General features: G+C 38.0%; 1 protein-coding gene across 3 annotated transcripts in view; it reads right to left on the bottom strand.

Annotated features, from left to right (window-relative positions):
- Nucleotides 1–12,876, bottom strand: part of CNTNAP2 (contactin associated protein 2) — a 1,232,776-nt gene that overhangs the window by 221,119 nt on the left and 998,781 nt on the right. For all 3 annotated transcript variants that reach the window (XM_069811947.1, XM_069811956.1, XM_069811963.1), the window contains one exon: nt 11,301–11,457. In XM_069811947.1, the coding sequence (XP_069668048.1) occupies nt 11,301–11,457 (157 nt within the window). The remainder of the gene's footprint in view (nt 1–11,300; nt 11,458–12,876) is intronic.

A 12,876-nucleotide genomic window follows, 5' to 3' on the forward strand; every position in this document is an offset into this window, starting at 1 on the left:
TCATCACTATAGTATTCTGCACGTGAACAGAAGGCAGAGGAAAGAAAAATAGCTGGAAAATTGGAGGGGTGGGGTTGTAGCTGGGACAAAACGTCTAGCCATGATTAATTACAGGTAAGTGGTAATATGGAAAGCTTGGGGCATTCATTGATTATGCAACACACACACACACACACACACACACAGAAACCAAACCAGGAGGGAGACATGAATGGTAACTAAGATAAAACCACAGCTGGTCCACAATATTAAAACAATTTATAGAATTTAAACTTCTTTTACAAGTCTAACTACAGGAAAAAAAAATAAAAAAAGCAGTTTCTCCCTTTCTTCTTGGTGTTAGAACCATTGCCTTTATCACTCAATTTGCAGACTTTATGAGAGGTTACTGGATTGCTTTGAGTGTTTATCATAGACAGTGAAGCAACCTTCATCTTAAAAGTAAAATAATGCACTATGTATATAAAAATATTTCCCAGGCAAACAGCAATATTGCAGGTGACTCTTGCCTTTTTCTTTCTTTTTCTTTATCGGTTCTTTTGCAGTGCTAAGAATCTGCTGGGCAAAATGAGAAAAAGACAAAGGACTATTCTTCCTCTAAATGCTGAAGTTTTGCAACTACCTGAGTGATGAACTGACATGATGTTTTGATCAGTGGCTCTGAAGAAAATATCCCCATCAAGTCTGGGACTCCATACAAAAAATGTATCTTAAGGGCTTCTGGGCTTTCTCTTTCCTGTCCCCCCACCCCCTACCCACCCACACCCCCTCAACACCCTCTCTCCTTCTGTCCTCCTCCCATATGATTACTTCCTCTCTCCCCCTTATACATACATATATCCTGGTACACCAAAGAACAAACAGTGAAAACAGATATATCTTTTGTTTACACTGGAAGCTTGATACCTTCAGCTTGATGGACTCCCTTGTGATTGTTTCAGCCAAAATATGACTGCTAATAGTAATAACAGCCAAGCATGCACTGCAGTCTTCATCTACCCTATAACAGACACTGTCACAGATTTCAGATATCTTCTATGTAGGATTGCACTGATTCAGAAAAAAAAGTCAGTAGCGTCCAACAATTTAAGAAGAAAAGAAAAGCACTCTCTTCAAGATCTAAGCACTGTCAGATACTGAGTGAAATACATTGGGCTGGTCAGCACTGGGGTGATTTTGTCTTCACAGCACTGCACCGAGGGCAGAGTCATTACTCCTTAAGTTAGCACACAGATAAAAGGAGGAGGAGAAAATAATTGGCAGCTGAAAGTTCTGCAGTGCACAGTGTTCTGTGTACTCTGCCCTTACCTGACAATCTGCGACAGCAAGGTCATTTACTTTAAAGTTAAGACCATAAGCTTTTCATTCAGACTAAAAATTCTGTACGTTTCTAGGCAAGACATAGCAGACATTTTTGTTCTTGGTCACTTGATTTGTCACTCACATTAATCATGACATTTAATAACAAAAATAATACAAAGATGCTTGGAATTATATTTTAAATCATCTGTATGGTAGAAAAAACTCCATTTATCTGCATTTTCACCTGCTAATCCACAAATTTCTTAGAATACTCCAAAAATGATGGGATGTTTCTAACAATAGCAAGAATACCCCAGAGAGTAGTGCCGCTGTTGAGTGATTCTGTAACTTAAAAAGATCTGGATGAGACCAGCTGTCTGTGACTGGCTGGAACAGAGGTCAGCTGAACACAGGGAAACCTGAACAGCAACACTCAGAAGTGTGGTTGGCAGCAGGATGAACACTCACTTTTTGTCTCACAGTGATTTACAGAACAAATTAACAAACAAGGATAACATCTTGTCATCACTCTCCCCTTTAAGTTCATTCATTACTGCCAGCACTGAAGGATGAATGAACCTGAAGTCAAACGGGAATCATCTTCATCCTCAGCAGGTTGCTAGAGCTCAACCATTTTTACCTATGCAGCAAGGTGAAAGACTCTGCTGATGATGCATCAAGAAGTACAGATTCCTGTTTCCTCATCCTCAACTATGCTGGATATTGCAGGATGAAAATCATAGTAACTGCAAAATAAGTGCAGAAGACCGAACATGTGACACCAAGTAAGAAGGTGCCATTTTAACAAAGATAAGGCAGACTGCCAAACAGTTATTTCATGTCACATCAATGTCCATATTTTCTTGTGTTTTCAGTTTAGGAGAAAGCTAAGACTTGGTTCCTCAGCTGTTTGGTCACTGCTGTGAGCCACAAGCGTTAAGGGAAATGTTTTATTTAATGTCAGTGAGTGGGATAACAGCTAAATGTCAAGTGATATCAGCTTGATACCAGTCCACCAAGGCCACAATCCAGTCCCAAAGGTAAATAATACAGAAGCGAAAAGAGAGAAAACAGGAGTAATGTTTGCAAGTTTCATGATTCATTGAATCCACAAACTCCTAATGCCCTCAACCTGTATTAGTTCAGGCTGCAAATCTGCCAGGTCCCATGAGCTACATATGTAGGACTCTTCTCAGTACTTGCATGGAACATCTCTAAAAGAGAAAGAGAAATCTAGGTGATCCTGGGTTTGCCTGGATCCTGGACTAGAGCTGCAAGCTCTGGGCCATGCATTAGCAATACAACACAAACATTAGTGATAACTCCAGGGCAGCAGATACTGTCCTTCAAAGTCTACATAAAACCAGTAGCCTGAACACTTATTGTGCAAGAGATGCCATGCCCTTCACATGCTCTCAAATTAACTTTTAAATCACTCACATTAATCTTATGTACATATTTATGATAGTATAAACACTGAGGAAAAACACAGTCCTTTCGTATTTGTAGATAACCTTGTCTAATAGAGCCCTGGTCTGCAGCTAGAGTCCTATGGTGGTACTGAGGCACCAGTAAAGGAGAATTTGAAAGCTACTAGTTAGCACATCTGTAGCATGGCCAAGTGCTGGATGGAGTTCATCTCTCCACTTTGTCATTTCTATCTCCCAAACTCTTAATCTGTTCTTATCAGTAACAAAAACATTCAGCCTTCTCTTGTGGGAGAAACACCAAAAAAAGGAATGCATAAGGACAAACACAAGGTATATATATCTTCTATAAAAGAAACTATAGAACAGGTTATAAAAAAAGAGGACAGAATTCACTTAAACGGAAGATTCCACATTTTTTAGCATGTAAACTCTGTTTCAATATTGCACACCAGTTACAGCTGATAAGAACAGCTGAGAAATGCAGAACAGGCAGCAGCCTATTTAATACCCAGCCAGTCAACCCTTTTCCCTACTAGAGTAGTTTTAATGGCCAAACTATAACTAGTAGGAATGAACTTCCTGGCTTCTGGTTATCTGCTTTTCTGTTGCTGAAAGTTTCAGCTCAAATCTATCAATCATTCAGAAAAAAAGTAGTACTAGCTGTATTAAATCTAACATTTCCTAAGGTTTGAATGCTTGGCTTTTTGTCTTTAGTGTTCCTCTTCACGCAGATTTTTATTCTGTGCCATTATATACTGTCATAGTGCTAAATTTTGATTGACTGGAATTATCTTAATGCTAGGTGCCAATGTCAATGTACAGAGGGACTCTGATGAGTAACCCTAAAAACCTACAAAAGGCTGTCTGGGTGTGTAAGAGCACAAGAAAAACAGCCCTATGTAGTAATGCAAGTTGTCAGCTAAGCTTCCCCGCCTTTGCCCACAAAACTAGTTTATTCCTCAAGCATAACTAAAAAATAAGTTTTTGATATTTCAGCTTTTATATGGTGAACAGATGTAATTACTGTACAAAGTTACAACACAGAACACAATTACTAATTGTGTTTTCTGGTCTGTCATTTTAAAGATGGCCCTTAGGCTCTGCAAAAATATTGAATTACAATTTTCAAAGTGGTGCAGCCTAATTGTACAAAATTTCCTCAATTTCTAGGAAGTTGAGGTTCATCATCTTTATCAGATGCCAGACCAAACAGCAGGACTTCACGAATCTTACTAGATAATTTTCTGTTCCCTTTTTTTTTTTTCTTTTCTGGTTTCATGTAATACAAACCAGTGTTTTTTCTTGTTAAATAAAGGCCTCTGTATTCTAGCAAAAATGTCTGTTTTGCTAGGTACTGCTTAAACATATGGCTACGTTATATAAATACTTGATTTTTGTATGCATTCGATCTGTCTGGTTAAATTTGAAATTTTTCTTACATATATATATTGGAAGTTTATAGTCATGCATGTTCCTCACTGCAACTTCTATAGTCTTTCAAGTTCTTTTAGGTATATTCATATTTGATCCCTTTTACTGCTTTAAGATTTCTCTACATAATGCTTCAAATAGTAGGTAAAAGGTAATCAAGTAGACCAATGATAAGTTTTCAGTTTGTTTTTTGGTGTTCTTTGTTTTTTTTTTATCACAGAGAATGTATAACCTAGTCACTTCCAATCACATAATACCTCTGTGGAAACTCCAGTTGCTGCCTAGATGGGAAAGTAATGGTAAAAAAATATCCAAAGGCATTGTTAGCAGCTTCTAATGAAAGATAAGGGAAGCCAGTGTCATGTGACTAGCCAGTTCTCTCTGTGTCAGCAGTTCTGTTGCTGAGCGCACATAAAGTCAAAGGACAGATGGATTTTCAAAAGTGCCTAAGGGAGTCAGGAACTGAAATATCAGTGATTTCACTGGGAATTAGTATGTACTACCCTTAAGCCTTGATGTTTACCAATAGTTCCGGGAGCCTTTAATATCCTGTTAAATCTGGTTACAAATTACCTACCTGTCATTGCCACAGCCACAGGCTGGCATTCCAATGTCCACCAATATTCCTGTCACTCAAACAACTCACATCAATCTGAGCCTGTTTAAGCACCTTTTCCCATGACCTGAAACTTTCTTCTGAAACCCCCATTGTAGGAGAAGAGTTGTGAAGGGAAGGGGCGATGTATCCTGCAGAGTGTTCTGGCAAACACCTCACAAAAATGAAGTAATTTTGCAGGCTCTGGAGAAAGAAACTTTAATTTCCAAACTGTGAAAGAGGATAAACAAGAAAATGAGGCTTCCTCCTTCTATTTTCATTGCTCATTTCCTCCATTTGTCCAAACCACTGTTATCTTCAAATTCTCCTTAATCCCTTTTGATCATCTTTAGGGCCACTAAATAGCTCTTGAAAGATTAGCAGTCACATCAATAGTTGGCAGTGAAGTCGGTGCCTTACTTTGTAACCTGAAATGCATCCTCATCAGGAAGTGCTAAAGGGAAAAGCTTCATATGTCACCTTTTCCCAGTAAATCCATGCACAGCATTATATTGTGTCTTCTCACATATTGTGGCTGCTACATAACAAAAAGTAAGGAGCCTGTGGTTTAGAAACTGCAGCCAATCTGGGAGTTTAACTGATGTTAGGATCAAAGGAGAGTAGGAACCAAAATTTCTTTGCAGATCTTTACATTTGTTGCTTAATTGGTACTGATAGTCTATCTCTACAATGATAGCCTTTTTTTAAGGAACTGCATAAATGGTAATAATAATAATAATAATTTTTTTTTTTCCAAAAGCCTTACATTTTGCCTAAAATTACTCATCTGAAGAAGATTTTAACAAACAGCAACACAGAGAATTTCTTGCTACTAATAACAGCAACCTCAGTAGAGTTTATTCTCTCAATCTTGAGGCAATCTGAATATCAACCACACACTTTTTAATAAATGATCTTTTTTAGCAAGCAAAACTAAGCTTTTTTTAATAATCTGATTCACTTATCTCTGCATTAATTTCATTTTGGACAAAATCATGGATAATTTGGGACTAAGGTTCATTTTGGTAGGATTGCTCTGGGTGAAGCTCTTCCCACCTGTGTTTTTGTTTCTTTATCATGACAAAAATGATTACTTAACATTTACATTGCAGCAACAACATAGGCTTCTCTTAAGAATCAGGTTCTATTTTAGATGATGTGTGCAAATACACGTAAATTTGAATTCCATATCTTATATTCCTGTCAATATCTACTGTCTGGCTTATCTACAATCCAGGCCTTGTAATCAACACATTACGCATGTGCTAAATAGCTCTACAACTTACAGAATGGTCTCTTCTATTTTATTCAAACAGACAAGGTGTAAAGTTGCTCAGTGAATTTTTAAAAAGCATTAATAGAAAAGCCATCCAGATTTAAGGTATATCAAGCCTATGGTGTAAGCTAGTCCCTGGGAAAATACTACTTTGTAACTGAGTCCATAATTAACACAGCTAGTTCAGTACTTACACAAAATTACTCATATACTTGGTAAAAAAAATTAAATCAAACACAAAATTTAGGAAGAAGAAGTATTTCAGGCTGCTTAAAGAGCTTTAATTTGTCCCCTGTACCTATTGCCATGATACCGTCCTTGACTGGTCACTGATTATTATTTTTTCCAGAGGGCTCCAGCATTATTCAGTACAGAAGGCAGATAATACTCACTTAGTAAAACACTGCTCACTATCCTAATTTACACTCATGCTTCAATATGTGGACACCATTTTATATTTAATGTGTATTTCAACTTTCTATAAAGACTGCATTTTCTCATTGGATTTTCTATAGTGCTCATTACTACAGTAGATGATTGCTTCATAAATCTACCTATCTTTGCAATACCTCCATGAGGTGAGTATCTGGCATCATCTCCATTCTACAGATTGGTTGTTAAGGCTGAAAGATGTGAAGGTTAAAAACACACATATATTTTTAGTGCTCAATCTGAGATGCCTACAGGCTTTTTGTTGTTGTTGTTTTGTTTGTTTGTTTGTTTGTTTGGGTTTTTTGTTGTTGTTTTGGAGGACAGCATTAGATACATTCAGAGTGATCACTTATTCCAGTTGCAGCTGTGAATGTTCGGTATCTCCACAAACTGGACCTCTGGGTTTCCAGTTAGGTACCCAGAAAATTAGGATCATACTAATGACTGCTCTGTGAAGAAAAGGCTTATGAAACTTGGCAAGCGTCATGCAGGAATGTGGTTCCAGAGGCAGCGTTAGAATCCAGTTCTCCAGGGGAGCATTCTCCTGCCTTCGCTGCGAGATCGTTCATCAAACTGCAATTCCTTTCTTCACTTCTAACACAATTTCTAACTTGTACAATAAAAATTGCAGACAGTATTCTACTTACACTACATCATTCTGATTCAGCTTGACCCACTTTTCAGTGGCTCCCCAATCTCCTTTAAAAGAGTGCCCTGCATTTCAAAATCTGAATCTCTGTGCTGAATGTCTCTCTTCTTCTTCACCTTTCATTCTCACCATTTCCACTCAGCAGACTTCTTTTCCCATTTTACTTTTTTACCTTTTCTAATATAGTTGTTGCTCTGGCTACTGCCTTCTTCCCACTGTGTCTCCCCTCCCCCTCACCCCCCCAATAATAATCATATATAAACTTTTTCAGTATTGTCTGGGCAGGAGCAGAAAACCACTGTGGGCATACCATGATCAAATGCAGTGATCCCAGCTATGGCCAAGATGTACAATTACTGCAGAAGTCCCACCTGGCCTCTCAGCCCCAGTTTGGCATTTACTCAGCGCTTCTGGTTTAGGGGACTGTAAGTTTTTCTAAAATAAGTTGTGCTTATGAGCTAGGGTGACAGCTGTGGCAAGCTGTTTTGTCTATGAGCTGAGACCTGCCTGCTCATCATAAGCTGCAACGATCCCTGTACTAACAGTAATTTCCACACTGTGCTGGAATACCTGTGTAACTCTATTACAAAAGCTTACAAGTGTCTATGTCATGATGCCCAGATTTTAGTTCTGGAGTTATCTCAGTCAGTCCTTGCTTGAGGATCCTTGCATTGTGGTCCCCTCTGTACCGAAGTAATGCTCCCAATATTCCTAACCTAACACTTTTTTGCCTCTAAGGACAAGAAAATATACTACAGTTTATGTAATAGTTGGAAAATGTGAAGTTGTATATATGCAAAAGCAAGGTTTGAATGGATGTGATGGATGCATGCTTTCACAGCAACTGGATGCCCCTCTGAGCCGCTCAATGGCCTCTGCCCTTTCCGGGCTCCCATTGCTACCACTGGCTGAATCTACCCACTCATGGCAATTCTCCAAAAGTCCTGTTATAGATACTGTGGTCCAAACCAGGAGTTGTTTTGCTGTCACCAGAGTTGAGCACAGACATGCTGGAGGCCCTAGATAACATTCTGCCCCTGATAACTGAAGTCAGTGACGTCTCCTCACCTCTGGAGCTCACTTGCTTTTTAGGTATTGATCAACCTGGCTAGAGAAAACTCCTAACTAGGACTCCATAAAATAATTCCAAAACCCAAAAGGTATGATTTGGAATGGGCTAGATTCTGCCAAAACTAAACTGCAAAAATGAAACTTGAACAAAATGTCCTTAAAGACTATAATGAGGCTTTCATTTCTTCTTGTGATTTACACATACCACAGATTAAAATATAATATCTAGTTGCATAACTGTTTTTCATAAATTGTCCTGTAATATACTGTAGTTTTCCTGAAGAAAAACCCCTGATACATATCCAAAGAAATGCTGTATAAACATCTTCTTGTTTGAAGTTCTGAGTAAACAGTTGTATATCTATTATAATAGTAATCTTATTTTAGATTTTTAAAAAATCTAATAATTATATTAATCTATATATTAGTAGATTCCATATAATCTCAGTGTATATAGGGGGCGTAGAAGTTACAGAAAAAGATTATTGAGTGAATGCTGCTTATTAAATTATCATCTGTGACTCTTAGAGAAGCCACAAGAAGAGACCAAAGTCAATGCTATTTCCCCCATGCATTTCCCTCAGTGTAAAAGAAAACAGTCTACATATGGTACAGAGACCATTCATGGATATTCAGCCAGTGCTTCAAGCAATGAAAACTGTAAGTGCTCCTAATTCTGCCATTATTGTAATTATTATTACAATACCTTCCTTTTATCTTTACCATTTTGTCACAGAACCAAACCTACTTCCCTCCTGCCATAGTGCTCTAGTGCCTATGTTTGAGTCAGAGTCTTCTGACTTTATATTCTTCACTCTCTATATAGTTCTAGCTCTGAAGTTTGGCACCATGTCTGATTCCTCTGTCTCTAATAGTGACTTCTCTATCTCTGTGGTGTTCTATAGTTCACCCCATATTATCGCTAACAGCATACTATCCTAACAATGTCAAAGCTTAGGGTGGCAATGTCTGTAGCAATGTTTGATTTCCCATATCCTAATCTATCATTTTTGCAGGGCCTGGAAAATTTCCTTTATTGCTCTAATTTTTCTGTTTTTCATATTTGCAGATGACACCAAACCGGGAGGAGGGGCTGATATGCCACAAGATCATGCTGCCATCCAGAGGGACCTTGACAAGCTGGAGAAATGGGCTCACAGAAATATCATGAAGTTCAACAGGGAAAAGTGTAAAGTCGTACACCTTGGGAAAAACAATCCCATGCAACAGTATATGCTGGGAGCCACCCAGCTGAGGAGCAACTTGTCAGAAAAGGCCCTGAGGGTCCTAGTGGATGCCAAGTTGAACCTAAGCAAGCAATGTGCCCTTGTGGCCAAGAAAGCTAATTGTATCCTGGGCTGCCTTAGGCAAAGTATCGCCAGCAGGTTGAGGGAGGTGATCCTTGCCCTGTACTCAGCACTGATGAGGCCACACCTGGAGTCCTGTGTCCAGTTCTGGGCTTCCCAGTACAAGAGAGATATGGAATTACTGGAGAGAGTCCAGCAAAGGGCCACTAAGATGGTGAAGGGACTGGAGCATCTCTCCTGTGAAGAGAAGCTGAGAAAGCTGGGACTGTTCAGCCTAGAGAAGAGAAGGCTCAAGGGGGATCTCATCAATGTCTATAAATACCTGAAGGGAGGGTGCAAAGGGGGACCCTCTTCAGTGGTGGCCAGTGACAGGACCAGAGGCAATGGGCACAAACTGAAACAGAGGAGGTTCCCTCTGAACATCAGGAAACAGTTCTTTACTATGAGGGTGACCAAGCACTGGCACAGGTTGCCCAGGGAAGCTGTTGAGTCTCCATCCTTGAAGATACTCAGAAGCTGTCTAGACATGGTCCTGGGCAATTGTCTCTAGGTGGCCCTGCTTTAGCAGGGGGTTTGGACTAGATAAACTCTGAGGTCCCTTCCAACCTCAACTATTCTGTGATTCTCCCTACTCTTTTTTTAAATCCCTGACATATCATTAGAGTTCTGTAGCTCTATATTCATTAATAGCTGTATGAATTTCTCAATTAACACAAAATGGTTTATGAGTCAGTATTGATTCAATTACCAACAGGTTGCTATTAATGGGAAAAGTGTTCATAAAAGTATGGTTGCAACTGGTCACTGAACATTGCATACCATGTAAAATACACTGCTGCCTGTCATGCCAAAAAAGATACAAACAGTTAAAGCTTACAAATGAATCATTCTAAGAGCACAGAGAGGGTCTCACACAAAATGATGATGAGCTTCACACAGTAGGTTCATCACTAGAGTGTTTATGGGGAATATCAGAGATGCAGGTTTAATTCTCTTTTCTGCCTGAAGGGATTTAAACCCACATCAATTACCTCACAGCAGACTGCCCCTGTTACCAGGCTGTAAAATACTCTGGGCTAGGACTTCCTCAGTCCCTCTGTTAAAATTGTTCCACCTGGGATGAATCAATAACTATTTATTAGAGAAGAAACTAGAACAAGTTCTCACTGCCTCATCCCAAACGGGCTATAGGTTTATATTCTCAACCAACAGGCCAATGAATATTTAATTATCTCATGCAAAGTGCAAAAACCTCCTCTGAAATACAGAGCCTCATTCCATAATACACTTTAAGTCTAGTCCTTAACACATTTTTCTCATGAAAGATAGATAATGAGGGTTGGAGTCACTAGATGAGGGATTTCAACTCGTATCTCACATTTTATAGGCAAATGCAGCAATAGTACTCCAAAAAGGAGAAATTCAGGGAAAAAAAATAAAGTTCCAGAGAAAAATACTGTATTGTAATATAACTGAATATGATGGAGACAAAGTTGCATGGGCAGCCAAAATGCTGGCCTTTCCTATTAGGACCTGACTTTGCAATTTTAGAATTCTTTTCTATAGCTCAGTTGACTTGAAAACATAAATATACTCCTTATATTTGGCAGTCACAAACACCATGAATAAAATGGAAATGAAGAGATGGGTAGATAGTTTGCAGGAGGGATCACAAATACAGTATTTTTGCCTTTGTTCCTCGGTAAGAAAGGAAATACATAAACAGAAGACATTCAAAATAATGGCAGTGTTGTAAAAGTTAATAGATTCTGGTCATTCTCACTCTGCCTTCTTGTAAACCACTCACCATTGCTTATAATCAGCATCACAGTTGCAGTAGTACTTGGGATCAGTACAGTTGCGCTCAATGCCGCAGGCACATTTTTGAATGCCAGGTCCTGATCCACCCCAATAGTAGTGCTTCTCATTGGCTTTTCCAACCCACCAGGTATATGGATTCCCTTCTGCAAGGAATGAAAATGCAAGGTTATGATGCATCAAAGAGGTAGAGCTCCATAATGCATTAATTGGGCTCAGATGTTTAATATGCAGATGTTAACAACACATAACTGGACAGCCATCTCACATTTCTGGCAAACAAATGCATTCATTATTATTGAGCAATTCAAAGGACCTTGCCAGGTAAACAAAACACTTTTTTTTTCTGTATTCATGCAATTTGTAATGATTGAAATTAATTAAATATTTTTTATCTTGTATGCTCTTTGCTTAGCTTTTTAACTGTTCTCAGTTTATATAATGAAAATACGTGGAAAGGTTCTGTAATTATTTCCAATTAATTTCAAATTCATATAATAAGCTATCAGATGGAATATTCAATATTTGACCACAGATGCCGCACAGAAAGATGGATTCATTTTCTCCTTTTTTTTTTTTTTTTTTAAATAACAGCTTCTAATTGGAAATTAATTTGTCTTCACTGGAAAAAAAACATGTTTGTCATGCTCTCTCCAGCTGGTACAAAGCAAAGCGTAAAGAGATATTATCAAAATCCAAAAGAATCTTAACCATTTTTTAAAAATGGTTTGGTGGGGTTTTTTTGTATTTAATACTTGTGCAAAGGTGATTTGAACTTTGATATAATCATATTTCTTGGCATTGGGTCTGTAACTTGATATTTTCATATACTGCTCTAAGTTTATTTCTAATGCTTTTAGACTAACTAAGCCTTGTATGTGTAAATAAATAAATAAATAAAGACCCTCTCTAATTTGAAAAAATGCCCTTACTGAAAATTTTCTTTGTATTCTTCCAGTTCAGCAAGACTTAAATATGAGCTTAACTTCAAGCCCATGTGAATAACTCAATCAATCTCAATGTACTTTCTCAGTGATTTTTCACATTTAGAAAACATGATTGAACTCAGCCTATAAACATGTTTCTTTAAAATGTCTTTTTCCCCTCATCTAATCTGCTGCTGGTATTTTCTCATCAAATCAAATGAAGCTATTTGCATGGAATTCACTTATTACTAAATTTTACAAGTAAAACCCTACATAACAGTTATTCTACTTTTCATAATTTTCTGGTTGTGCATCTCACTTATACATCTCAAAAAACTACATCCATAATCCCAAATAGTCATTTCACAATTAGATTTGATCATCTAGACCATAAATCTACTTATCCCAGACATATGTTGAAAGTAATTCACACAGAACTCCAAAAAAAATTAAATTCCAGAGATGGAGAGAATAACCAAATATCTGCACACATGTTAGAAAACCACCAAAACCCCAAAAGACACAGCTCTCTGACAACACTTGCTTTGTTCATTGCTTTTGAAATGTTAAACATCATATAAAATAACACTATTGAAAATACAATGTGAAGAATTCATGGCAGCTGTAGGTTTTTATTAG

This window comes from Haliaeetus albicilla, chromosome 2, assembly GCF_947461875.1.
Source record: "Haliaeetus albicilla chromosome 2, bHalAlb1.1, whole genome shotgun sequence".
NCBI classification, from domain to species: Eukaryota; Metazoa; Chordata; class Aves; order Accipitriformes; family Accipitridae; genus Haliaeetus; species Haliaeetus albicilla.